We start from the raw sequence: 27,790 nt of genomic DNA, 5'->3' as shown, positions 1-27,790 counted from the left end.
GCCACTTTCCAGCAGGTTAGGATAGACACCAGCTTTTCCATTAGGCTGACTGCTCACAACCAACTTTCTTCCCTCTGCAAACCTGCTCCTCAGGTCCAGTTGACCCCTTCTCCCAAACTCTATGCTGCCCTGAACTCTTGGGACCCATTCCCTTGTGTCTGAGCACCAGCACACCTCACGGAAAGAACAAGAGGAAATGCGTACGGTGTCAGTTTTGTTAACGTAACTCCTTCCCTGATGTCTCTTCTCCTGACCCAGTTCACACTCATCCTCATGAGTTTATGCCTCAGTACATTAGAATAACATGTATAGAATGTTTGTACGTTTGGGAAGCTCACCAGGTGCCCTTGGCCCGGATTGGCCGCTGTCGTGGACAGGATGCTGGGCTCGATGGACCCTTGGTCTTTTCCCAGTATGGCATTATGTACTTATATGTACTTATGTGCCACCAGCCTCTATCATTAAGTAAACTTTTCTGTCCTATAGTTTGAGTTATTACAGATTGAACAGTCCAAGTTGTGATTTAACCAGTCAATAGTACTGAAGATGCTACACACAAGGGCGGAACATCCACAGTTAATAAGACTTTTGAAACCCACTGCCAGAAGGCACAGCTCAAGAGGGACCTGAAAAGGTTTAGAAACAAAAACCTTTCAGAGTGATTTTTGGAGGAAGACGGTATTCAAAGGTATTTGCCCGGTACTGTCACTTTCAAAATTCACAATTAAAATGCTTACAAACCTTCATCAAGGCTAATATTCAGGATTGTCCTTCAGAAAAATTAATTTATTGCTTTGCTATAAAGTGAGAAGTACATGTATGTGACAAAAATATGTTACTTCAAGGTTACACACCATAAGGCTTATTTTCGAAAGAGAAGGATGCCCATCTTTCAACGCAAATCATATGATGGGTGTCCTTCTCACAGGGTCGCCCAAATCGGTATAATCGAAAACCGATTTTAGGCATCCCCAACTGCTTTCCGTCGCGGGGACGACCAAAGTTCACGGGGGCGTGTCAGAGGCGTAGTGAAGGTGGGACTTGGGCGTGCCTAACACATGAGCGTCCTCAATCCATAATGGAAAAAAAAGGGCGACCCTGACGAGCACTTGGACGACTTTATCTGGTCCTGTTTTTCTTACGACCAAGGCACAAAAAGGTGCCCGAACTGACCAGATGACCACTGGAGAGAATCGGGGATCACCTCCCCTTACTCCCCCAGTGGTCACTAACCCCCTCCCACCCTCAAAAAACATCTTTAAAAATATTTTGTGCCAGCCTCAAATGTCATACTCAGGTCTATCACAGCAGTATGCAGGTCCCTGGAGCAGTTTTAGTGGGTGCAGTGAACTTTAGGCAGGCGGACCCAGGCCCATCCCCCCCACCTGTTACACTTGTGGTGGTAAATGTGAGCCCTCCAAAACCCACCACAAACCCACTGTACCCACATCTAGGTTCCCCCTCTTCACCCCTAAGGGCTATGGTAGTGGTGTACAGTTGTGGGTTTTGGGGGGGCTCAGCACACAAGGTAAGGGAGCTATGTACCTGGAAGCAATTTATGAAGTCCACTGCAGTGCCCCCTAGGGTGCCCAGTTGGTGTCCTGGCATGTGAGGGGGACCAGTGCAGTATGAATGCTGGCCCCTCCCATGACCAAAGGGCTTGCATTTGGTCGTTTCTGAGATGGGCGTCCTTGGTTTCCATTATCGCCGAAAATCAGAAACGACCAAGTCTAGGGACAACCATCTCTAAAGACGACCTAAATGTCAAGATTTGGGCGTCCCCGACCGTATTATCGAAATGAAAGATGGACGTCCATCCTGTTTCGATTATATGGGTTTCCCCACCCCTCCACAGGGACGTTTGCAAGGTCGTCCCTTTCAATTATGCCCCTCCATGTGTTCAAAGGAACAGCTGCAGCAAAGATCCCTGTCAGATTCTCCTGGGATTGTGAATTGGGAACAGGAAGTTCCAGGAGTTGGGTGGGATGACAACATGTCTGTCAGTAGCCTCACTGCACTACAGCACCAATTTGAGTGTGAAATATTGTGTCAATTTCTATCGAAGTCTTGCCAGAGAGCCACCTAAGCTAAGGTCATTTTCTCAGAGAGGGGCACAGAAGTGTTTCCTCTAATGTAAAGATGCCGTGCACATCACTGAGGAGAAGACAGGAATCCTCAGCTGGGGTAGGTTCCTGGCTAAAGACTTTTGGAGAACGTGTTGTATGAACCAGCTGGTGGGATACCTTGTATACTTGGACAGCAATTTTGAAACTGCACAAGCTTCGATTACTTTGTACCTGTCAGCCTACAAGGTAGATTTTAAAAAGATCTCGGAGTGGTTTCCCTTTGAAAATCCTGTGGCACAAAACTGTACCTGTGTGAGAGCCAGAGAGGGAGCTGAGGAGGCGAGTGTTATCACTGGGTCCATCATGCACCTCTACAACATCATTCAGTGCTGTCTGGAAGAAGGTGAACTGCCCAAAAACAACTGTGGGAAGCAGAGAAAACAGGAATCACTTCAGTCCGACAGAAACCCTGAGGCTCTTGGAGAAGACAGGAATCTCCCCACAACCGGGACTTCATTTCCACATATTTGGAGGCAGATCTGAGGCAGAATGACTTACCGTAATCCTTTGGAACCACAACAAAATACAGGCAGCTCTGTCCACTGGTATAATTCCGGGGATAATCTGGAGAGAGGACAACACCTTCAGAGCTCACATACTGTCCACCACAGGGGGCTGAAAGAGAAAGGAGAAAGACACTTGAAGCCCAGTGGAGATATCAGTCTTACCAATGGCAGTGTGAAGACTTCACCCCCAGGACAATGGAGTATACACTCCTTTCCTTCTAGAAGGGAAGAGGTGCATACGTTTTGGAAGGAAGGAAGAAGTTTATGGGTTGTGAGGGGTTAAACTCGGGAATATTTATGGGTTGGGACCAGATCAGCCTTATATTAAGAGGGTCCTCTGAAACCCAGGCAGAATGATTCCAAAGACAAGATGACTTGCTGAAATCGTTACCTCACTGTAGGCTGACATTTTATGATATGGGTGTAATTAACTTGAACTACTGCAAAACCAAGATCAATGGTTGCCTATGTACATTTGGGAAAGGTGAAGTGAAGTCAGAATGTCTCTAGGACTCAGCAAGGTTAGTTGTTCTTCCTGTGCTTGGCACTCATTGAGGTCTTCTGCCATAGTTACCTATGCAAGATGGTCTGGGCTGGTTCCACACAGGCTTTCCATCCTCTCCCATGACACAGGTCAAGGTGGAAAATCTGTCAATCTCATAGCCGCTGTCGCAGTAATAGGTGACAGTCGAGCCCAGCTTCATGTCCGTGCCCACTCGCGTTCCGTTCTTAATAGACCCTGGGTCAAAACAGGACTCCCGGGGGTTCTCTGCAAATTTAAATGTAGATCATGGTTAGTGGTTCACCTACTCATGCATAAAATCAAATATTTTCCAAAGACACCTGTTCAAATAACGTTCTGTCCACTTTGTGTTGAGGGTGAAACTCTTTGAAAAACAGCTTTATAAGTACACTAGTAAAACAGGCCCGTTTCTGACACAAATGAAACGAGCGCTAGCAAGGTTCTCCTCGGAGTGTGTATGTTTGAGAGAGAGAGAGCGAGAGAGAGAGAGAAAGTGTGTGTGAAAGATGGAGTGTGTGTGTGAGTGAGAGAAAGAGAATGAGTGAGAGACAGACAGAGTGTGTGTGTGTTTGTGTGAGAGAGAGATAGAGTGTGTGAGAGAGAGTGTATGTGAGAGACAGAGAGTGAGTGAGTGTGTGTGGGGGGGCTCTGAGTTCCATGACCCCTACTTCCCTCCCTCCCTCTCCTCCCCTCTGAGTTCTAGGCCCCCCATCCGTCCGAGGTGCAGGCCCCCTCCCTCCCTCTCCCTCTCTCTCCTCCCCTCCGAGTTCTTGGCCCCCCCTTCCCTCCGAGTTCCATGCCCCCTCCCTCTCCTCCCCAGCATGTTCCATGCCCCCCCTTTCCTTGGAGTGTGTATGTTTGAGAGTGTGTGGGTGAGAGATGGAGTGTGTATGTGAAAGAGAGAGAGAGAGAGAGAGAGAGAGAGTGTGTGTGTGTGTTTGTGTCAGAAAGAGAGAGAGTGTGTGAAAGACAGAGTGTGTGTGTGTGAGTCTGTGTGTGAGAGAGAGTGTATGTGAGAGACAGAGAGTGAGTGAGAGTGTGTGTGAGAAAGTGAAGCCTTCAAGCCTTGAAGCATTCGTGCGCTCTGTAAGGCTCCATCTCCTCAACTGACGACACGTAGTTCCGGAACGTTGCAGGAATGTTTCAAGGCTTCAAGACTTCACTTTCTCAGCTTCAGAATGTTGGAGGTGCGTTTTATTACATTTATTTATTATATTTGTACCCCGCGCTTTCCCACTCAATCGGATAAGTACATAAGTATTGCCATACTGGGAAAGACCAAAGGTCCATCGAGCCCAGCATCCTGTTTCCAACAGTGCCCAATCCAGGTCACAAATACCTGGCAAGATCCCAAAAAAGTACAAAACATTTTATACTGCTTATCCCAGAAATAGTGGATGTTCCCCAAGCCCATTTAATAACGGTCTATGGACTTTTCCTTTAGGAAGCCGTCCAAACCTTTTTAAAACTCCGCTAAGCTAACCGCCTTTATCACATTCTCTGGCAACAGATAAGAAATTTCTTACTCAGCTGAGGAATGCACCCAAGAGAGGGTCTTTTTATAGAAAATTTTGCCCGATTTCTGTAACCTATTTATTTCACGCCCAGGATGGAATGTCGCATGAAAGCAGCTCAGCTATAGTGCAGGGAGTTTGTACAGCTCCTTCCTGGAAACTGCTCTCAGGAGGAGGAAGAACGCAATAGCACAAATGCACAATTCTTCAGAGTCTGCTCATCTGCTGTTCCCATTAGCTTTAAAAGCTCTCTGTGTTCTTCATGCAACGTATTAGCTACTCAAGAATGGCATTTCAGTATCATTCCATGAAAACGAGCAGCACAGACTTTACCTGAAGCAAAATCAAGGACAAACAATGGTCACGACAGCCCTGTATCTCTGGAAAAATAATGGGGCACATTTTCAATAGAGGTTTAAGCAGGCAGGAAAGACTCCTGCCCGCTTAAACCCTGATCAGCGGAGTTGTCACTGGATATAGGGTTTGAGGGTATGAGGGAGAGGTGATTTACGTGGGCATCTCAATTAATACTAGGGTTGCAGCTTTCACAATATTTTTAACAAAGAATAAAAATGTGAAGTCGCTCTTGCATTTGGAAAGGTCTTGGAATATAAAAAGGAAGCGCCAGTGCACGCTGGGAATTGTAGTTCTGATGTTGAAAAGGAAAACAATGAGGCAGAACTACAGATCCCTGCATGCACTGCAGCAAAAGCTGGACTGGCTCAGCCAGTTTCCTCATTACCTGGAGTCACCTGGTAACCTTAATGTCCAGACTCCCACCAGCACAGAGCAAGACGTTACCTGTGTAATGAATAACGAAGCCAGCATTGCTCACAGAGGCATCACTGCGGAAGGCGAGAAAGAGGTTGTTACTGCGGCTTTCGATTCTGTCCGGCAGCTGGGAGCCATAGAAACTTCCGATCAGGGGACTGAGAGAATCGGGCCCATCGTAGATGTGCAGAAAGTCATAGCCTGGCTCCAGGTTAAAGCTGAGGAGAGAGGGATAGGCAGTGTAGGGATCAGAGTCATTTGGCTTTGGGGGGCAACACCTGTTCGTCAGTTAAATTTCACCCCTCCCCAAAAATTGAAATTGTAAAATGAATTGTCCACACTGTGGTTATTTATAAACTCAATGCATAGTGGTGCAATTACCCTCATTTGGGTTTGGATTGAAGATTGTTGTTTGTTTTAAGTTTTATGTATGTTTAAATGCAATCCGCTTTGGATTTAAAGTGGAATATAAATGTTTGCAATAAAATGCAATGGAAGGAGGGTGATGAGTGTATATGGAACTGGCTCCCTCTGTTCCCACTTGACCTGGAGTCATTAAGTAACCTGCAATTTAAAAGGAAGCAGGCAGTGCTGCTTGCTTGGGCTCCAGGCCAGCGGTGGATTTAACTCTCTGGCTGCCCCTAAGCATTGGAACAACCTTCCTGAAGCCACGGTTGGCTGGGTAGGGTCCTCTGGAATAGCGCATTGCATTGGGTCTACGAGGACCCCCAATACAGTCAAGCGGGTCATCAGAAAATGATCGGTCTGTGCCGGAACAGTCATTAAAGTGCCAGTAGACTGCTACTAGCCTGGTCTCTATTCTCCCTCCCGGCAAGTGGGTCCCTGCCAGCGTTGCTCTCTTCCAGCGCTGGCCCAGATTACAAAGAGCCCTGGGGAGCAATGGGGACAGAAAAACGTTCATTCCCTCATTATGCCAAGCCCTTCTGAGAGGACAGCCCTTAACCCAGGCAGCAGCTCTGTCCCTCTGAGTCACCACTTCTGTGGGGTGCATGTCCGGACTAAAATCTGGCATTTTACATTTCTTCAATAGTCATCCCATTCAGGTAGCTGTGTGCATGCAGTGATGGCCTAGCGCATCGGAATACAGGGGAAGCGATTTCTTATTACGTACATGGTAAACACCAGGGCAATAACGTAATCCTGAGACACTCTCAGCCTCCAGTCGCACTCCTTTCCTGGGGGGTAGGGCTCTGGGTAGTGCGGAGACAAAATGATTCCCACTGGGCCTGTCAGGTTCCCTCCGCAGGGAGCTGGAGAGAGAAAACAGAGCAGACAGCAACAGATTTATGACTGGGAACAAGCTTTACAGCCTTGAAATACAATTAAAACTCAAGTCCCTAAACAGAGCTTCTCTCTCTTGTATCACAGGCCGGACAGTGCTGCTACCGCCCAAAATCAATTCTATGACCATGGCAAAGGATAACAATTTCTCAGACAGAAGAGGATTCAGCTATGTTTATTATTCTTACCAGTAAGCTAAATGTCATAGTGATGGGAAACGTTGATCTGCCCTCTCTGCTTTCATTTTGATAAGCACAGTGTACCCACATTTAGCATTCTTCCACTTATACTTGGATTTAAAGGGTTCCACAGGCAGTTCCACTTACCAGAGTTAAAAACTGTTTAATGTGAGCAGCAGAACACTTAAAAGACTGTTTTCCCCTGCAGTGAAACAGTAAATAGCTTGGATCATGACTTGAGAAAGTACTTATGGGTTCAGGGACCAAGCAAAGTCTGTGGAATGAATACCGAGAGGGTCTGTACATGCCAGACATGTCCTGGGGGCCCTGCGTGAACACCAGATGCTTGAGGCAGTGCTGTCACAAGGGATGGGCAAGAGGTGACTGCCCTGGATGCCAGGCCAAGGGGGAAGGGGGTGTCACAGCATCCTTAGGAGTCAATCTGTGAGCATATAAGTTCAAAAGGGAAGGGGGGGCACCAAAGGCATTCCTTGGCCAGGGTTTCCATTTTAAAACAGAGTTGGCCCTCATTAGAGGTCTTTTTCTGGACCACTGATGATTCAAAGTCTCAACATGGTGTTAGAGAGGGGGTCTCTTCCCTCTGATCCATACTCCAGCATGCTTTTAGGGGACTCTCCTTCCTCTGATCCAGGACCCTTGTATGATGTTGGGGCTGGTCTGCCTCTTGCATATGATATACTAAGCAGATCTTTCACAGATAACTGATATGGGAATCATTTTGCAGATTGATCGCTTGATGGCCACATTTCTTATCATTTTGCATGTTTCTAACGGAAGACATTTTGGAAAGCTGCTCTCCACCTGCAGTGAACTTTTCACATACTGAAGACCGGTGAAAGGATTCCACCAATATCATTTTGTAAAGTTTATTTTTGTTGGTTTAATAACACCTACTCCTTGCCCCCAGTGTACAGATTTGCAGTGTCCATCTTTCTTTAACCCACAAAAAGGTTTAGCAAAAACATTGACACATTTTCCCCTTAAAGATAAACTTAGGTACTAAGGGGGTCAGTCCTGTACATGTGCAACAACATTGCTTCCCCGAGACCCTGGGATCAGCAACATGCGAGCGATGAAGAGCAGTCAGCATATACCCGCTTGCAGTTTGGAAGATGTACTAAGACTTTCACTGTGCAAATCCTAGAGGTATCGGGTGCACGGAAGGGGGTCCTTCCACCTCCGCCATTTTCTTTCCTTCTTGGTTGCTGCTCATTGCTAGAGGCTGAGCCATGGCTAAAGGGTTGGTTTGTGGCTCCACAGCAGCCTTGTTTTGCAAGCCAAGATCTTTCATCTCAATTGGGTCAACCATCTTCTTGGAAGATGACAACAAGGGAAAGCAGATGTGCTGTGCATTTGAGAGTGGGCAACGGCCCTTTCATTTCACAGTGTAGATTAAATTCAGGACTGTGCTTTCCATGGGAATATACAAGCTTGCCTGTCTTTTCTCTTCTTAGCCTTTCCATGAGATTTTATCAAATGAGCCTCAGAAATGAAGAGCGACTGAAGACTCACCTTCGGCTCTTCCCTCATTCAGTCCCTGGTTAACTTTAACTAGTTCCTAGAGTTCTGAACAGGGTGAACTCAGCCTCACCTATTAACTAATCTGTCAGCAGGTATCCCGCATTCTCCACAAAACTGTGGGGGTCCTTTTACTAAGCCGCGTAAACATCTACGCGGGCCCAACGCGGGCCAAAATAGAGTTACTACCCGGTTACCGAGTGGCTCTTGCAGTAATTTCAGTTTTGGCGGGCATCCGAAAAATAAATTTTATTTTCAGACACGCGTATTGGGCGTGCACAAAGTGGAATTTTATGCACATAGGGTCATTACCACCCGGTTACCGCGTGAGTCTTTACCGCTAGGTCAATGGCCGGCAGTAAGGTCTCAGACTCAAAAATGGACGTGCGGCAATTTTCATTTTAAAAAGGCAAAAATTTTAAAAAGGCATTTTTTTTGCAGGTGCGCTGAAAAATGATTTTGTGCGCGTCTGAAACACGCATCTAAACTAATGCAGGCCATTTTTCAGTGCACCTTAGTAAAAGGACCCCTGTCAGGTAATTTGAAAAGGTATTTTTCTATGCGAAGATGTGTTTGAGGTAATTTTGTAACATAGAACCCTAGGCTGTGAATGTTTTGCCTAGTTTATAAACACCAAGTCAATATCCCATATCAATGATAATATTTACTGCATACCTCAACAACTGTGAGATTTACAACTCCAACCTCGTCATTGGCATCACAGAAAAATGTTTATAATCAAGTTTATCAGTATTTTTAAAGCTAAAAAAAAAACATTAGCACTTTATTGTTTTTTATCTTATTTATTTTTTTATTTATAACCATTTAAATTTTTACAAGCGATAAAACAACTTGCCGGAAATACAGAGAAAGTAATATATAGGAATTATTTCAGTCAGGTAATTCTATTCTCTTCCTTAGACCACTAAATAGGGAGAGTGAAACAAGACAAGGAGATCAATTAAACAGAAAACGTGGTATTAACCTGATTATCCCCAGATATTACTCGTCTAATTCATTATTCCACATTGATCATCTGGTTGGCTTCTTCAAGGCCAATACGGTGTATAGTCCAATCATTTCATTGAAAAACATACTTATTGTCCAATATTAGTTAGAAATAATAGATCTGATTACATTCTCTCTCTTTTAAAAACCCAGAAGTTATTTGACAATACATATACTTAAATCTCTAATTCAAATCCCACTGATTAAAGTAATCCCAGTTTTCACAGGCTTCACTCCTTTTAAAGTAATAATTTGAGGAAATATTTCTGAGGAAAACTTTAGGAGTCATACCCGGAACTCTAGGAAAAACAATAATCGTTTTTAAATCTTATTTTTAAAGTTTTATATTAAGTACTCATCTGAATCAATGTTCCACTGCCGGGTCGGGGACACAATCCGACATGACTCATGTTTCACTTAGAAAGCTGTTTGAAGGAGAGTTCCCCTGTTAATAAACATAAGGCATAAATACTAATTAAAAATCTTCCTTATATAATCATCCAAACTAATGGCCTTGTTTACGAAGACATGCTAAGTGTTTTTAGCGCATCATAAAAATTAGCCTGCACTAATGCTAGAAACACACCTAATATATGAGTGTCTCCAGCGTTAGCGCGTGCTAATATTTAGCGTACGCTGAAAAAGTTAGCGTGCCTACAGCGCAGTTTAGTAAACAGGGCCCTAAATATTATATAAATCCCTACTTACATTCAACGCCAGCTTAACCAGTCAGTATTTTAAATGGCGGTAAGATGGCGGTTGCATTTAAAAAATTTTTTTTTACCTACGTCTTGATGTCATATTTTAGTAGCTCCACCTAGAACAGCGGTGGATATTCAAGTTAAACACGATGGTTCCACGGGATCTAAATCTTGAAGTAGAGTGGATATTGGTTTAGCCCGGGAGCGTGATAGGCGGAGCTAGCAAAATATGACACCTAGACATAGATAAATAGCAGGAAAATGTGGCCGCCATCTTACCGTGATGTAAAATACTGACTGGTTAAGTTGGCCTTGAATGTAAGCAGCTATTTAATATAAAATTTAGCTTGGATGATTACACAAGGAGGGTTTTTAAATTGGTATTTATGCCTAATGTTTATTAACAGGAGACTCTCCTTGAAATAGCTTTCTAAGCAAAGCATGAGTCATGTTGGATTTGTCCCCAACCCAGCAGTGGAACATTAATTCAGATGAGTACTTAATACAAAACTTTAAAAATAGGAAAAAAAAAGCAATAAAGTGCTAATGTTATTTTTTTTTGAGATTTAAAGATACTGATAAACTTGATTATGCGGGGCCTGAGCTTGGTCCGCCATCTTTTCCTCACTCTGCTTGATGCGCTCTGAGCCCTTCTTGCCCGATTTAGAAGCCATCGCGGCCGTTACTTTCACAAATTTGTCCACATAATTTGCAGAGTTAGTGCCACTTAAATTTGATGCAATTTCTACTCTTTAATTCGCCGATGAATTGAGATGGAGGAAGGGAACCTTGAGCAGCTCCAGGCACCCACGTCCGACGCTCCTCACGGCATCACGTGATCTCCTGATAAACTTGATTATAAAAATTTTCTGTGATGCATTGCCCTACTAAGGGATGCTCCCACCAAGGGGCAGCTCAAGGTCACTCTCCTTCCAGAAGGGGCAGCTCAAGGCCCCCATGTCCAGCATCTCAAGGCCCACTGGTTTCCGCCTTCTCAGAACTTCTTGTTTGAGAGGGGGACGGACACGGCAGGCCTTGAGCATTTGGGGCTTTTTCCCTGGCGTTCCGCTCCACATCAGGAACTCTTTCTTCGATTTTGAGAGTGGACTTTTATTATACGGAGTCATTATTCTTTCTGCAACAACCTATACATTGAGATATATGGATAAGTTATTTGTGCATCTCTGTGCACGTACTCAGTGGCCCTATCCACCCAAGTCAGAGCATTGAGAGTGGTGGAATAACTTACTCCAGAAAATTTACCCCTGGGCTTTGTGAACTTTCATTTGGGTGACCAGCTCTTGAATATTGATGACAGGACCGGTCCTTACATACAGCACCAAGATTTATCTGGATCTTGGCCCAGCATTTTGAAAATTAATCACTTACATGATCAGAACCTAATATTGATTGACTCAGTGGTTCTTAACATTGGACCCTTGGATTTCTTTGAGTGTTTACAGTGACTGCGGAAAATAACTCCAGGTGGCGGAATTCTGTCATGGAAGTCATTCTATCCAATGGGGTAATGGTCTGGTTTATTTTAACTTCCATCCTAATGGCATTCTGGGATTTGTAGTCTCCTTCTCCTGAGACTAGAAGAAAGACGGTACATACTTTTCCTCTGCTGACCTAAACATGTCCCTGGGGGAACCCCCCCCCCTTCAATAAGGGCAATTCTAGAACTAGGCGAACATGGGTACACGTCCATTGCATGTGTAAATGCACAGGGCAGAAGCACTTGCCTATGGCCTGCTGTACCTGTAAAATATCCCGATGCCCTGTTAAGTAATGCTAGCTCTTTCATGGGCTCCTTGTGGCCATGGTTGAGATCAAGTACCTCACCGCGCCTCCATTCTGCATCACAATGTCCTGGGGGTAATATTCTCACATGGCATTAGGTTAACAGGGCAGGAAGATGGGTTTTTTTTTTTTTTGCATATTTTATAAGGAATACATAGGCACCTGTCTTTCTAAAATATTAGCACAAATCCAGCAGAAATTGCACCTAGGTTCTTGGCATGGACATTATACTGGCTGCCAAGCAGATGTAAACGTCAGAGCATCTTTAATCAGCAGAGAAAATAAGTACAAAAATCTAGACTGTGCCTTGAGAATGCCTGTTATTCAGTATACACAGGATTGTACTGCGCAGACCTTTATAAAAGTTTAGGCGTGGAAAGCAGCATTTTACGCATGAAAGTGCTTCACAAAATGACCCCTGACTCTACAGGTGAAACATATCAAGACCCCCTTATAGGGGGCACTGCAGAGTGTAAAAGCGGTTTTATCATCTCTCCCTCAGTTGAAACCTACCTACGCAGGTGGGGGGGTCAGGATCCCAGAAGAATCTGTTCTCAATCTGAACACAGCTGATTTTAGCCTCTCCTTGCAAAATATATCCTGGGTCGCACTGGAATACAATGGTGTCTCCTGCTTCCCTGCTGTCACCACTCCTGCTGCCATTCTGGGGGACCCCAGGATCATTGCATGACGTTGCCATGGAAACTAGGAAAAAGACAATGTATTTGATGCTCCATTCTCCATATACTGTACAGTCATGACAGCGATACCTACCATATATACTGCTCTTGTAACCCCACGTGGAATGACGGGGTCCTGCATCGCTGCCTTTATTACCTGGGAATGGTAGTGTCTTATGCAAGCTGGGTTCTGTAGTTAAGATGAACCCCTGGTGGGGGAGCTGGATATTATGCTGTGGCCCTCATAATGTACTGTAGGTTTAATGAGGTGTGTTAGCCAGCAAGCTCCACAGCAGTGATTCATTTAAAACAAACAACCCCAATCACTGGCCGCAGGGTCCAGGTAGCCCTGGGGAGCTGAGCCCAAAGGGCATCTGGCAAACATCGATTCCGTGAGTCATTCTTCGTTTCTCACCATCTGTTACTCCACCTGGAATGAGGCACTCGGAGCGACAGTGATACACAGAGAGCAGGGCTGAGGTGTAATCGCAAACCACCATGTTTACTTAATAAACCGAGGCACCCACTGATCTCGCACGGCACTTTTAAATTACTCCGCTTCACACATATGCTCATAAGCTGCCAGCATTTCACATTTCATAGTTTGAGCTGACCAGAGGCTTAGGGAAGAATCCGACCTTTGCAAATCTTTACTGCTTACAGAAACCAAAACAGAACAAAGCAAATGTCATTTCTAGCCTGTCTCAAACTTTCTAAGGTATGAGAAATAGATTCAAAGATGTGAACACCGGCATCCAGAAACACACAATTCCTTAATTTGAACGTTGAGCTAGACTGATCATTCAAACCTCTGCAACGTGTTTAACTCCAGCTGGGTCAGACATTAGAGCAAAAGAAAAATCACAGCCAAAGTAGCAAGAAGTACAGAAAAGGAAACTCCTCACAGCCATCCATACCCACCCCCTCTATACAGAGCTGAAGAAAGTATAGGAAAGAGAAACTCTCACACCCAGACTCAAGAAAAATGTCAGGAAGTATTTTTTCACGGACAGAGTAGTGGATGCTTGGAATGCCCTCCCGCGGGAGCTGGTGGAAACGAAAACGGTAACAGAATTCAAACATGCGTGGGATAAACATAAAGGAATCCTGTTCAGAAGGAATGGATCCTAAGGAGCTTAGCCGAGATTGGGTGGCAGAGCCGGTGGCGGGAGGCGGACATGGTGCTGGGCAGACTTATACGGTCTGTGCCAGAGCCGGTGGTGGGAGGCGGGACTGGTGGTTGGGAGGCAGGGATAGTGCTGGGCAGACTTATACGGTCTGTGCCAGAGCCGGTGGTGGGAGGCGGGACTGGTGGTTTGGAGGCGGGGATAGTGCTGGGCAGACTTATACGGTCTGTGGCAGAGCCGGTGGTTGGGAGGCGGGACTGGTGGTTGGGAGGCGGGGATAGTGCTGGGCAGACTTATACGGTCTGTGCCAGAGCCAGTGGTGGGAGGCGGGACTGGTGGTTTGGAGGTGGGGATAGTGCTGGGCAGACTTATACGGTCTGTGCCAGAGCTGGTGGTTGGGAGGCGGGGCTGGTGGTTGGGAGGTGTGGATAGTGCTGGGCAGACTTATACGGTCTGTCCCAGAGCTGGTGGTGGGAGGCGGGGCTGGTGGTTGGGAGGCAGGGATAGTGCTGGGCAGACTTATACGGTCTGTGCCAGAACCAGTGGTGGGAGGCGGGGCTTGTGGTTGGGAGGCGGGGATAGTGCTGGGCAGACTTATATGGTCTGTGCCAGAGCTGGTGGTTGGGAGGCGGGGCTGGTGGTTGGGAGGTGTGGATAGTGCTGGGCAGACTTATACGGTCTATGCCAGAACCGGTGGTGGGAGGCGGGGCTGGTGGTTGGGAGGTGTGGATAGTGCTGGGCAGACTTATACGGTCTGTGCCAGAGCCGGTGGTTGGGAGGAGGGGCTGGTGGTTGGGAGGCGGGGATAGTGCTGGGCAGACTTATACGGTCTGTGCCAGAGCCGGTGGTGGGAGGCGGGACTGGTGGTTTGGAGGCGGGGATAGTGCTGGGCAGACTTATACGGTCTGTGCCAGAGCCGGTGGTTGGGAGGCGGGGCTGGTGGTTGGGAGGCGGGGATTGTGCTGGGCAGACTTATACGGTCTGTCCCAGAGCCAGTGGTGGGAGGCGGGGCTGGTGGTTGGGAGGCGGGGATAGTGCTGGGCAGACTTACACGGTCTGTGCCCTGAAAAGGACAGGTACAAATCAAGGTAAGGTATACACAAAAAGTAGCACATGTGAGTTTATCTTGTTGGGCAGACTGGATGGACTGTGCAGGGTCTTTTTCTGCCGTCATCTACTATATGTTACTATATATGGTACTGAACCTGGCACTGCCTCATACTGAGTTTGGGACAGACTGCAGGACTTCTGTGAGGCTGCATATTACACGGGTTGTAGGGTAATTCCAGTTGTCTGACAGTTTAATACCACCTCTGAAACTATCTGTGAGTGACATCTTGTAAGGAATTGAATTTTTCCACTATAAGGGACAACGAATGATTTGAAGATATATTTACTTTTGTTGGAAGAAGAGCTGCCAGCTTTGCAGTACGTTTTGTTTAATCCTATACAAATGTTTATGCATTAGTTTATTGACCTCTTCCTTGAACCCAATGGGTCAGAGCAGGCTGTAAACAGCAATTATTAATATTATTATTAATCGAGGCATAGAGGGGCATAATCGAACGAAAACGTCTATCTCCATGGGCGTTTATCTCCGAGAACGGGTCCGTGAAGGGGCGGACCGAACCGTATTTTCGAAAAAAATAGACGTCCATGTTTTATTCGATAATTTCTGAGCTGGGCGTTTTTGCTTTTCAGCGATAATGGAAAATGAAAGCGCCCAGCTCAAAAACGAATAAATCCAAGGCATTTGTTCATGGGAGGGGCCAGGATTCGTAGTGCACTGGTCCCCCTCACATGACAGGACACCAACCGGGCACCCTAGGGGGCACTTTTACAAAAACAAAAAAAAAGGTAAAAGAAGCACCCTTCCCTTGTGTGTTGAGCCCCCCAAATCCCCCTCAAAACCCACTGCCCACAAGTCTACACCATTACTATAGCCCTAAGGGGTGAAGGGGGGCACCTACATGTGGGTACAGTGGGTTTGGGGGGGTTGGACGACTAAGCATTAAGCAGCACAATTGTAACAGGTAGGGGGGGATGGGCCTGGGTCCACCTGCCTGAAGTCCACTGCACCCCCTAACAACTGCTCCAGGGACCTGCATACTGCTGCCAGGGAGGTGGGTATGACATTTGAGGGTGAAAATAAAAAGTTGTGAAACATCATGTTTTGTGGTGGGAGGGGGTTAGTGACCACTGGGGGAGTCAGGGGAGGTCATCCCCGATTCCCTCTGGTGGTAATCTGGTCATTTAGGGCACTTTTTGGGGCCTTATTCGTGAAAAAACAGGGTCCAGGAAAAGTGCCCTAAATTCTAGCTACAAACCTATACTTTTTTTTCCATTATCTGCGAAAGGCGCCCATCTCTCCTCGGCCGATAACCACGCCCCAGTTCCACCTTCACCACGCCTCCGACACGCCCCCGTCAACTTTGTGCGCTTCCGCGATGGAGGGCAGTTGAAAACGTCCAAAATCGGCTTTCCATTATACCGATTTATTCGTTTTTGTGAGATAAACGTCTATCTCCCGATTTGGGTCGAAATCTAGGCGTTTTTCTCTTTCAATTATAAGACGGATAGTCTTCAGCCCTATGCAGAGTTCAGACATGCTGAACACTGAGCACCTCATGAAATTCAGATTTACTTTCGCTCTGTTTCCAGGCAGCTTTCAAAAACGCTTTGGTACATAAGAAGCAATGGCAAATCTGCTTAGCCAAGAAAAAGACCGTTTCCCAGCGTGGCAGGGCGGAGGGTTGAGTTTCAGAGGAACAGCTATAGTAGAGGAGTGTGGTAGCCGTGTTAGTCCACTCTTAAGGTTATCAATAGAAATCAAACAAAATAAAACATGGAAAAGGTTGCCCTTCTTCCTCAGATCGGAAATAAGCAAATGTGCTAGCTGACAGTGTATATAAGTGAAAACCTTCAAGCATTACTATGACAGTAAAATAGATACTATTGGAGATTCTACATGGAATGTTGCTACTATTGGACATTCTACATGGAATGTTGCTATTCCACTAGCAACATTCCTGCGCAGGCTTCTGTTTCTGTGAGTCTGACGTCCTGCCACATTGGTGATCTACAAGGGCCGACTTCTACATGGAATGTTGCTAGTGGAATAGCAACATTCCATGTAGAATCTATAGAAATCAAACAAAATAAAACATGGAAAAGAAAATAAGATGATACCTTTTTTATTGGACATAACTTAATACATTTCTTGATTAGCTTTCGAAGGTTGCCCTTCTTCCTCAGATCGGAAATAAGCAAATGTGCTAGCTGACAGTGTATATAAGTGAAAACATTCAAGCATTACTATGACAGTAAAATAGATACTATTGGAGATTCTACATGGAATGTTGCTACTATTGGACATTCTACATGGAATGTTGCTATTCCACTAGCAACATTCCTGCGCAGGCTTCTGTTTCTGTGAGTCTGACGTCCTGCACGTACGTGCAGGACGTCAGACTCACAGAAGCAGAAGCCTGCGCGGCCACATTGGTGATCTACAAGGGCCGACTTCTACATGAAATGTTGCTAGTGGAATAGCAACATTCCATGTAGAATCTATAGAAATCAAACAAAATAAAACATGGAAAAGAAAATAAGATGATACCTTTTTTATTGGACATAACTTAATACATTTCTTGATTAGCTTTCGAAGGTTGCCCGAACAGCTACAACTTCAAGTGCAGATGGGCACCAGCATCAGTCCCCAGTGCAAGGAAGCAGCAGAGAGGAAGCTGATGGGGGACAGTCACCTCCCTGGTTGCTCTGTGGCGGAAACTCACACTAAACAGATGTTTGAGTCATTCCAGCTTTCCCTCTGAGATTAATTACCCATCACTGAGCAGGTAAAAGAAGCCCCCATGTGCTCTGTTTAAACCTCTGACTGAAAAGAGTTATACCAGGGAAAGATTAGAAGTGATTCATCCTCTGGCTACTCAGATTTGGCTTTTGTCACGGGCAGTAGCGGGGTTTAGACAGGGTTTGTGATCTGGACTGAGGACAGGAGAAGGGAAGTGCTGAAGAGTAAAACTCAGCATGGGAATTCCAAGAAGGCAGGGCTCTTAAAGCATCTTCCAGTGGGCAGAGCACCCCTTCCTCACAAAATATTCTTTGCATCCTAAGGGGTCCGTTTATTAAGGTGTGCTGAAAATGGCCTACAGTAGTGCAGGTGCGGGTTTTGGGCGTGCGCTGATCCATTTTTTTAGCACGCCTGTGAAAAAAAAAGCCTTTTTTTTGCTGAAAATGGACGTGCGGCAAGATCAAAAATGCCGTGCGTCCATTTTGGGTCTGAGACCTTACTGCTAGCCATTGACCTAGCGGTAAAGAATCCGGGCGCGCCCAAAAATAAAAAATATTTTTTGGACGCTCGCCAAAAATGAAATTTCCACAAGAGCCATGCGGTAGTCGGGCGGTGACTCTATTTTGGCAATGCGCTGGGCGTGCGTAAACGCTTACACGGCTTTAAGAGTTAAGGTACAGAGTACGATCTCTGTCTGCATTGCCCAATATCCTTGATGGATCCAGTTAACACTGACTGGATCAGAGCTTAAAAGCACCTAAAATGAATCACCGTTTTCTAATATTTAGGTGGGGAGATGTGGAATTTCTGGAGTGAGTTTTCTTTTTCAGACTGTGTTGTTATCCTAGGGAAAGCAGGGCAGTGGAATGCAAATTGAATCCACTCTTAAAAACAGAGATTAGATCATTCAGTTTGTTTTGCCATCAGGCTGGTTTCTGACAGCACAAATTAAATCAAAGAGAAGAAATACACAATTCTCTCATTGTTTGAAAGGGAAATGGACACAGAGAGAGAAAGTGACTAACCCTTTAAACTCAGCCTGTAACATTTTCTCTCTCCTATTTAACTCATGTGAAAAGATTCTGATTTTGGGGGGTGAGCGTGGAATACCATTAAAGTTTTTTTTTTTTAAGCTTCTTAGTCCAATCTCTTTTTAAAGAAATTGTACTTTCTATGAGCTCCTGTTTGAAGTTTGCTGGGTTTTTTTAATGGCCTTTTTTTAAGCAATAAATTCATGAATCTAATTTCCTTCAGAGTGAGGGGAACTGACAGGCAGTTGACAGGGTTGTCCTGGGAAGAGTCCTGGAAACAGGAGATGAGGGCAGAGATGACAAAGAGGAAGAGACAGCCTGAGACGTAAGAGACACTATCACGGCATGCATAAATGAAAGCTGCACTGTTATGGACTACACTGGGCAGGACCGGTCCTAGGGTCTCTGGTGCCCCCCCCCCCCCCACCCCATCTAGCATCTCCGCCCTCTTCTCCCACCAACATCATCCCCCTTTTTCTTCCTGCCACCCTGCGTGGTTTAAGTCTTTTTTAAATTTACCTCCGTCTCAGCGGCCGCGTCATTTCAAAGCCTTGCCCATCTCTAGCCTTCCCTCCCTTCGTGAGTTCGTTCCCTCAGAGTCCCGCCCTCGAGGAAAGAGGAAATGACATCAGAAGGCGGGACTCTGAGGGAACGAACTCACAAAGGGAGGGAAGGCTAGAGACGGGCAAGGCTTTGAAAAGACGCGGCTGCTGGGACAAAGGTAAATAAAAGATTTAAACCACCAAGGGCGGCGCGGTATGGCGGTGCAGCGCCGCAGCAGCGCCCTTGAAGGCAGGCGCCCCCCTGTGGTGCTTACTCCGCTTACCGGGTTTGACCGGCCCTGACACTGGGCTGCTTCTCAATGTGATACCTTGGAGTGTAATAACCAGTTCAAGACAGAACTATGGAATACTGGTAAGTGTTGGTGGAATACTGGTAAGTGTTGGTGGAATACTGGTAAGTGCATGTGTAGATAGTAACCAAAGATCTACCCCATTTTCAGTGGCTTTGGAAGTCCTGGAAAGGATGCAGCATGGACCACATTTGGTAGGATTCGCTCAGGTGTCTGACAAATGGCTTTTCCGGACAGAGTGACTTTCTTAAATCTCGTGATAAAATAGAAGTTTGTGCCTTGTTCTCGTGTATCTGAGCGCAGTATTTACCACCCCTGGCTGCGGCAGGTTTTCTGTAAAGTGGACGTGAAGGGGGGGGGGGGGGAAGAGCTTTCCTACACACCTGAGAACTGGATGGCAAAGCCCTGCTTGCTGGTGAAAAAGTCCGTTTGGAACTGAAGGGTAACGGAATTGAAAGTGCTCTGGATGTCACTCAGTACCCGGGAACCACTGAGCTCTTTGAGAAGGATCCCACTGGTTGCTGAGCCATCCCAGATCCTCAGCACATCGTGAAGTTCCTCTGTGTGAAACACCATGAAGTGAAGCCTACAAGAGAGACAAGAAAAGCTGACATAGTGGCAAAGGAGCAAAACACTGCAATGACATTGAGAACAAAGGTTTCCCTGCCAAGTGATTATTCTGTGAATGTTGTGGAGAGGGAGCAGAGCCTCAAAGTTTCAACAAGGGGCAGGCAACAGACCAAGACAATGGAGCAGAAAGATACAGAAATAATTCCCATCGCAAAGGATGCCGAAGGCTTGACCATAAGCGATTTCCAGACACAACTTGACATGTGCCTTTAAATATGACATCCTATGAAATCCAGAGGGAAGCTCTCTTTGGCAAATAATATAGCGAGAGCCTGAGATCATCCTGGCTTAGGAGTCAGTGGGAGGTGGTGATCAGTGTTTTTTGGGCTGTCGCTGGCAGTTTCCCCAGATCTTCAACGCACTGGCACTGAATATCCGGTTATACACAGCCAGATAACACTTAAGAGTGATATTCAGGACTTAACTGGATAAAGCTAAGACTGTGTTTTATGTGGCCCAATTTATCCAGTTATGTGCTGAATTATAATAGCAGTACTTAACCAGCTAAGGGCCTTGTTTGCTAAGCCGCGTTATAGGTGTGTTAACGTTTTTAGCCTCGCTAACGCTAGAGACACCCATAAGAATATATGAGTGTTTCTAGCAATAGCAAGTGCAAAAACCGCTAGTGTTCCTTAGTAAGCAAAGCCCTTAGTGTCAGCTCTGCCCCCTGACTGCACTCGAAATAGCCCGTTTCACCTTAGGCGTTAACCAGATGTATTCAGCGACACCATCCACTTAAGTGCTGCTCGATATGCTTGGTTAGCACCGCTCAAGTGATTCTCTTTTGTGGTCCACCTTGAACCAGTATTGGTATATTGTGGAATATAGGAATAAATATTGCTTTACATTGTATTACGCCCTCTCCGGCCCATTTAAATCACTTTGAATGTCAACCCCGATGTTCATTACTGTCAAGGGATGCATAAAACTATTCCATTTGGAGACACTGCCCTTGAGACACAATTGCAAACTTTCAGTCTAAGCACCCTTCATGTATAATCCAGGCGTCTCTTCCCTAGATTATCTGCCCTTTGGGACAGGGTCCCTCTTTCTTATTTTATTTACTGTCCAAATCTCTATTCCCACTGTAAGAAACGTAAGAGCATATGCATTGCCATACTGGGACAGGCCGAAGGTCCATCAAGCCCAGTATCCTGTTTCTAACAGTGGCCAATCAAGGTCACAAGTGCCTGGCAAGATCCCAGAACAGTAAAACAGATTTCATGCTGTTTATCCTAGAATACGCGGTGGATTTTCTCAAGTCCATCTTAATAATGGCTTATGGACTTGTCTTTTAGGAAATTATTTTAAAACCCTGCTAAGCTAACTGCTTTTACTACATTCTCTGGCAACAAATTCCAGGGTCTAATTACTCACTGAGTGAAGAAATATTTTCTCTGATTCATTTAAAATGTACTTCTTAGTAGTTTCTTTGGGTGACCCCTAGTCCTAGTATTTTTGGAAAGAGTAAACAAGCGATTCACATCTACCTGTTCCACTCTACTCAGGATTTTATAAACCTCTATCATATCTCCCCTTAACCATCTCTTCTCCAAGCTGAAGTGCCATAGTCGCTTTAGCCTTTCCTCATAGGGAAGTCGTCCCTTCCCCTTTACGTTTTTGTCGCCCTTCTCTATACCTTTTCTAAATCCGCTATATCTTTTTTGAGATGCGGTGACCAGAACTGCACACAGTATTTTGAGGTGAGGTCACACCATGAAGCGATAGGCATTATAACATTCTCAGTTTTGTTTTCCATTCCTTTCCTAATAATTCCTAACATTTTGTATTTTTATCTCCTTATTACTTTTTCTTCTTTAAGTTTAAAGGGCTGCATTTTGATAAAAAATTTTGTAATTGCAGTTAATCACTTGATTATTTGTAAGATTAAAGGTATGTTATTTATTTTTTTTCTCCACTGTAGCTCCTTGTGGACTCTGTGCACTGAAGATCATTAAAAAGATCAGCCAACATTATAATTAATACACCATTGCAAAGGCCTTAAACGTTTTTGTATAACATCTGAGTTACAGCATGCAAAGAATCTTGTTTCTCCAGTGCCTGGACAGTCAGACAATTCAGCACATTTCTGTGGAAATGGAAATGCAGCACAGAAAATGCAGGAGGAATAAGTGGATTTGCTGTTCCCATGATTTTCCAGGACCTGGTCTTTTCTCTGTGCATTGGAGGAATTCTGTACATCTCTCTACAGAAAGGTGACTGGGGAAGCCAGTGGCCAACTACCCTTGCTAACAGTCTGCCAGGAAACTGTCATCTGACCCCATAAGTCATTCAGAGGCCTATCTACTCAAAATGAGCAGACAAACCATTCGCATGCACAGTTAATGGGACCTGTTTTCTCCTGCTGCTAAATTTATTTATTGATTGGGCAGAAAATTGCTGATGCCAGCAGGCCAGAAAGGCGAGCTCTGGGCTGACGTTCTGATGCCTTCAAGGCCTTTGGAAGTGGAGAGTCTTATCAGGCATGAGAGGGCAGAAAAAGAAAAGAAAGAGGGCGCTACAGCCAGGATCCCTGTACATAAAGTAGGGACCGAATCAGATGCTGTACATGGTTGATATGGAGCCAGGTAGAAAGGGTCAGGCCACTGCATTAAAGCTAAGGAGATTAGGGGGGGTGGGTGGGTGGCTAAGCCTTAGCCCTTTTGAGACATCTTGGCTGCATTAGACGTTGGAATGGGACCTTTAAAGTCTGGGGGCAGAGGATTAAAATGCATTTGTACCTCTGCATATGTGAGAGTTACAACCTCCTCAAAGCACGGAGCAGCTGAGGCAGGGGATCCCAAGTAGTGGCCTACGTGAAAGGGATACTAGATGTACAGATACCCCAGCAGACAGAAGGCCAGATCTGTGCTCCTCGCACTTTCCCAGCTTTGGGCTGATAGAGCCGAAGGTTTTGCAACCCCCCCCCCCCCCCAATCTGCCCACTAGCTTGCCAGAGCATGTGTACTCCTTTCATTTGTTCTGAAAGGGCTTTTATTGCACAATTAATTCAAAGGGGTCTTACAAATGAGGGTTTCAGTGTGTGAAAAATATTATCTTTCAGCAGCAATTTCATTCTGTGCTAGTTAAAGACTGAGGGGCCGATATTCGGCTAACTCCCACAGTCGGTGGCAATGCCGGATATTAAATGCCGGGCTGTTTTTTTGGTGACCGGCACTGAACGTGGGGTTTATTTTTGGCCAGTTTGAACTTAACTGGCCAAGTCAATATTCAGCGCTGGCCGGTTAAGTTCAAACCGGCCAAAGATATCGCAGGTAGATATGCAGCCAAACATGGTCACCAAACCCTTGCTGAAAATCGGTGGATAGCCGGCTAAGTACCATTTAAACAGCCAGGTGCCATCCCTGGCCGATTAAATGGTTTTGAATATTCAGGGGGGGGGGGGGGTTCAGCTGGAAGAGGAAGGTACTGAAGGGGCAGGACACGGTCATAACAGCATGACGTAAGCAAATGAACACCATTCCTCCCTTCCCGCTTTGACAGACTAGCTCATTCTGTGCTCTGACAGAGACCCCTAGTGGTTCATCAGAGAACAGCAGTGGAGCTGCATCCTTCTGCCTCAGTATTTGGACTTTATATGGGTGAGGGCAGGACGGAGAAAGAAAAAAGTACTGGAAGCTGTGCGTGGTAGATCCCTGATGAAAGCCAAATGGGAGATTAATATCAGAATCCATGCAAGAGAGGGGAAAAATAAAACATAAGCCCTGAAGTGTAATTGATTAGTTGGTTAATGGTTTATTTATAGCCTGGGTTCTCACACGGCCCTGTCTTGCCACTCTCTGTGCCAACTGGAAAAATGTGCCCTGCCACGTTATTATTTCTCAGGGATTAATGGGAGGTGCTGTTTCCACTCGTAGACATGATTCAGGGTATGGTCAAATGTTTTCCTGCAGCACAGGGCAGCTGTGTGTGTGTGTGTGTGCATTCACCAATACAGTTTTTATTGCAGTGAATTTAACACTTGACCAACCAAGTACCAAAACGTAAGCATCTGACAGGGTCCGCGCTTACCCTATCGTGCATCCGCTCTCGGCTTCAACTGCCCAAATGCAGTTCAGGTTGTGGTCGTAGGGTGCAGGATAGCCAGGAGAAAGGATTCTGCCTGAAGTCTCGCCTTTTATGGTTCCGCCACACTCCGCTGAAAGAAACAGCACCAGAAACAAGGTTATTTCTTTGTCTTGTGGCTCTTCAGCACTAACAAAGGGGGTTATGCACCCAAAGGGAGAGCAGCAACGGGTCCTTGAGTCTGGAGTCCCACCGGAGAAGTGGGGTGGCATGCAAGGTGGGCTAGTTCATTGGGTGGATTGATGATAGAGGGAATTTAAGGACCAGCTTTGGGATTGCTGTACAAGCAGACCATCACTCCTAGCAGCCTCCTTCCTGTGATCTGCTCCTTGGCCAGGCTGAACACATTTGTAATCTGGAGGGTTCATCAAGCCATGTGGGCATCAGGTGAAGTGCAGCTCAGCAGGAACCAGGAAGCAGCAAAATTAGAAGGGTTTTCAGCAGCAGCAGCATAGGGATATGGTCTCAAGAAAGGGAATGTGATCTGTCTAAATAGTAACAGCACACTGCAAAGCTTGTTTGCCTCATTTTAGAGATGGGGAGAGGGATATAACAGAGAAAAGGGAAAGGGAAATGGGACTTGATATACCACCTTTCTGAGGTTTTTGCAACTACATTCAAAGCGGTTTACATATATTCAGGTACTTATTTTGTACCAGGGGCAATGGAGGGTTAAGTGACTTGCCCAAAGTCACAAGGAGCTGCAGTGGGAATCGAACCCAGTTCCCTAGAATCAGATTCCGCTGCACTAACCACTAGGCTACTCCTCCACTAGCAACATTCCATGTAGAAGCCTGCCCTTGCAGATCACCAATGCGGCCGCGTAGGCTTCTGTTTTTGTGAGTCTGACGTCTTGCACGTCAGACTCACAGAAATAGAAGCCTGCACGTCAGACTCACAGAAATAGAAGCCTGTGCGGCCACATTGGTGATCTGCAAGGGGCAGGCTTCTACATGGAATGTTGCTAGTGGAATAGCAACATTCCATGGAGAATCTCAAATAGGGAAAGGGAAATGGGACTTGATATACCGCCTTTCTGAGGTTTTTGCAACTACATTCAAAGCGGTTTACATATATTCAGGTACTTATTTTGTACCTGGGGCAATGGAGGGTTAAGTGACTTGCCCAGAGTCACAAGGAGCTGCAGTGGGAATCGAGCCCAGTTCCCCAGGATCAAAGTCCACTACACTAACCACTAGGCTACTCTTCCACTCAAAGCTGTACTTAAAGACAAATTTATTGCATTTCACCTAGCCATGAGCAAAATTATCTCAAACTGGAGGGATCTCCATCCCTATCGCTAGCATGACCTGGGCAATACTCAGATCACTTACATGGTTCAGGATAGCACCAGCTGCATAAGTGGAGGATCAGTTTAATGGTTAGCACATAAGCACATAAGTATTGCCATACTGGGAAAGACCAAAGGTCCATCAAGCCCAGCATCCAGGTCACAAATACCTGGCAAGATCCCAAAACAGTACAATAAATTTAATGCTGCTTATCCTAGAAATAGTGGATTTCCCCCAAATCCATTTAATAACGGTCTATGGACTTTTCCTTTAGGAAGCCGTCCAAACCTTTTTTAAACTCTGCTAAGCTAACCTCCTTTACCGCATTCTCTGGCAACAAATTCCAGAGTTTAATTACACGTTGAGTGAAGAAAAAAATTTCTCCGATTCGTTTTAAATTTACTACATTGTAGAATGTGGGGAACTGGGTTTGATTCCCACTGTGGCTTTTTGTGGTCTTGGGCGTCACTTAACCTTCTGTTGCCTCTAGAAATACTTGGCCCATTTATTAAGACACATGGCTGTGTCGGCATTATCACGCAGCTTAGTAAATGGGGGGGGGGGGGGGGAGGTTAGACTATGAACCCACTAGAGACAGAGAAAGTACTTGCATTTAATAAATGTAAACCGCTTTGGTTGTACTACAGAAAGACAGTATATCAAATCCATAACCTTTTACCCTAAAGGAACTGGGCCACGAACACATACTTTTGGCCTTTAAATCCTACGACTTGGGAACATTTAAGGCTGGCCAAAAAGTTATCCATCTAAGCAGTGAAGTTCAGCTGCCAGACAGATACCTTATCCATCCGAGTGGCATTGCACAAAATAACAGCTATTAAGATATCCATTTAAAAACAATCTGTGAATTTTCACTCATTACATCAGGATGAAAATGTTTCTGTTGATGGATCTTGCGGGAGATGAGAGAAGACAGGGCTGATACTGAGAAGCGATTGGCATCTGAGGTCAGGATGCAGTGGTAAGGTGTGGGGGCTGTGGGTTCAGCGCTGGTTCAGCTGCCAACGTCTTGTGGTTATGAGCAGTCGCCCACAGACGCCCATAAGAGAGACAGAACGAGACCTGTCTCCTAATCCCAATTAGATAGCACTGGCATGAGGGAATTGCTTTCTGCAAAAGCAGAAAATTAGCTTCTTTTGCCAAATAAAAACAATTCTCTTTCTTTAAGGCTGGGAAGATGGTTTAGAAATTCTGTAAGGGTTGGATATGTAATACCAGTAATATAACCCATCCTGTAAGTAAGAATGCCAGAGCCGTCCAGAAGTGAAATAACGGGAAGGATATGATCGTACCGACGCACACTGGCAGTGGCTGGTCCCAAGTTCTCCTCTCGCCAGTCAGACACGTCAGCACTCGGCTGCCTCGTAGCGTGTATCCAGGGTCACAATTAAATGTCACCGAAGTGCCTGCAAAATGGCCTTCATCGTGGACCCTGTAGCCAAACTGTGGAATACCTGGGTCCTCGCATTTAATCAGCTCGAAACCTGAAGCATCACAAAAGTCAGAACATGTTAGAGTTACAAGGAAACAGCTCTTGCTCCGTTCGCAGGGACACTTCTTGTGAAAATTAGCGTGCAATCCTGTAGAATGACAATTGTCCCTCAACCCCTTCTGCTTCTCATAGACTCATTTTTGTCAAATGCATAGAGAACAGTTTTCAGAGCTGCTTATCCATTACCCTGGCTGTCTGAAAATTATCCTTCTCAGCCTAGCTAAACGCATACCCTGAGTTCTGTTGCAAATCTAGGTAAGCTGTACCGGGGGACTAGTACTATCAGGGCGGGATTAAAAACACGCAAAACTATTTAACCAGCCAGAAACGGCTCCTGGGCAGTTAAAATAGCAAATAAAAGCGGCTATTTCCTGTTGAATATCTCGGTTAGGGGCTGTATCATGCACCTCAGCCAGTTAAATGTGGATATTCAGAGACTAACTAGCTATGATGAGCAGTCAAAATAGGCTGCTTAACTCATAGGCCTATCTTTGACCGCTAAAAATATTGACATAGCCTGTTAACTTTTCAGTAGCCAGAATACACCTGGATATGCAGTGCCGGTCGTTGGATACGTCGCGGCATTGAATATCCAGGTTTAGCACCAGCGCGGACAGCAAAATGCTGTATATCGGGCCCAATGTACTTAAATTAGATTTTCAAATCAACTTGTATTATTTTCCAGTAAAATCTTCAAAGGGAAATTAATCCTGTTCTCTCCTTTTCAAAGTTAGGCACAAGCTCAGCCAGCAGTTTCAAACCATCCCCAAGAGCAGACTGCAAGGAAGTGAAGAC

The 27,790-nt window shown here is 45.6% G+C and overlaps 1 protein-coding gene across 1 annotated transcript in view; it reads right to left on the bottom strand.

Annotated features, from left to right (window-relative positions):
* Positions 1-27,790, bottom strand: part of CSMD2 (CUB and Sushi multiple domains 2) — a 507,359-nt gene that overhangs the window by 88,273 nt on the left and 391,296 nt on the right. The window contains exons 24-32 of the mRNA XM_030220011.1: positions 26,796-26,987; positions 24,137-24,263; positions 19,858-20,060; positions 12,486-12,677; positions 6,573-6,711; positions 5,471-5,658; positions 3,207-3,401; positions 2,625-2,741; positions 2,375-2,488 (exon numbers count right to left, since the gene is read on the bottom strand). Of these exons, the coding sequence (XP_030075871.1) occupies positions 2,375-2,488; positions 2,625-2,741; positions 3,207-3,401; positions 5,471-5,658; positions 6,573-6,711; positions 12,486-12,677; positions 19,858-20,060; positions 24,137-24,263; positions 26,796-26,987 (1,467 nt within the window). The remainder of the gene's footprint in view (positions 1-2,374; positions 2,489-2,624; positions 2,742-3,206; positions 3,402-5,470; positions 5,659-6,572; positions 6,712-12,485; positions 12,678-19,857; positions 20,061-24,136; positions 24,264-26,795; positions 26,988-27,790) is intronic.

Source organism: Microcaecilia unicolor, chromosome 11 (genome assembly GCF_901765095.1).
Source record: "Microcaecilia unicolor chromosome 11, aMicUni1.1, whole genome shotgun sequence".
Taxonomy (NCBI): Eukaryota; Metazoa; Chordata; class Amphibia; order Gymnophiona; family Siphonopidae; genus Microcaecilia; species Microcaecilia unicolor.
This window is presented reverse-complemented; position numbering and strand designations above follow the sequence as displayed.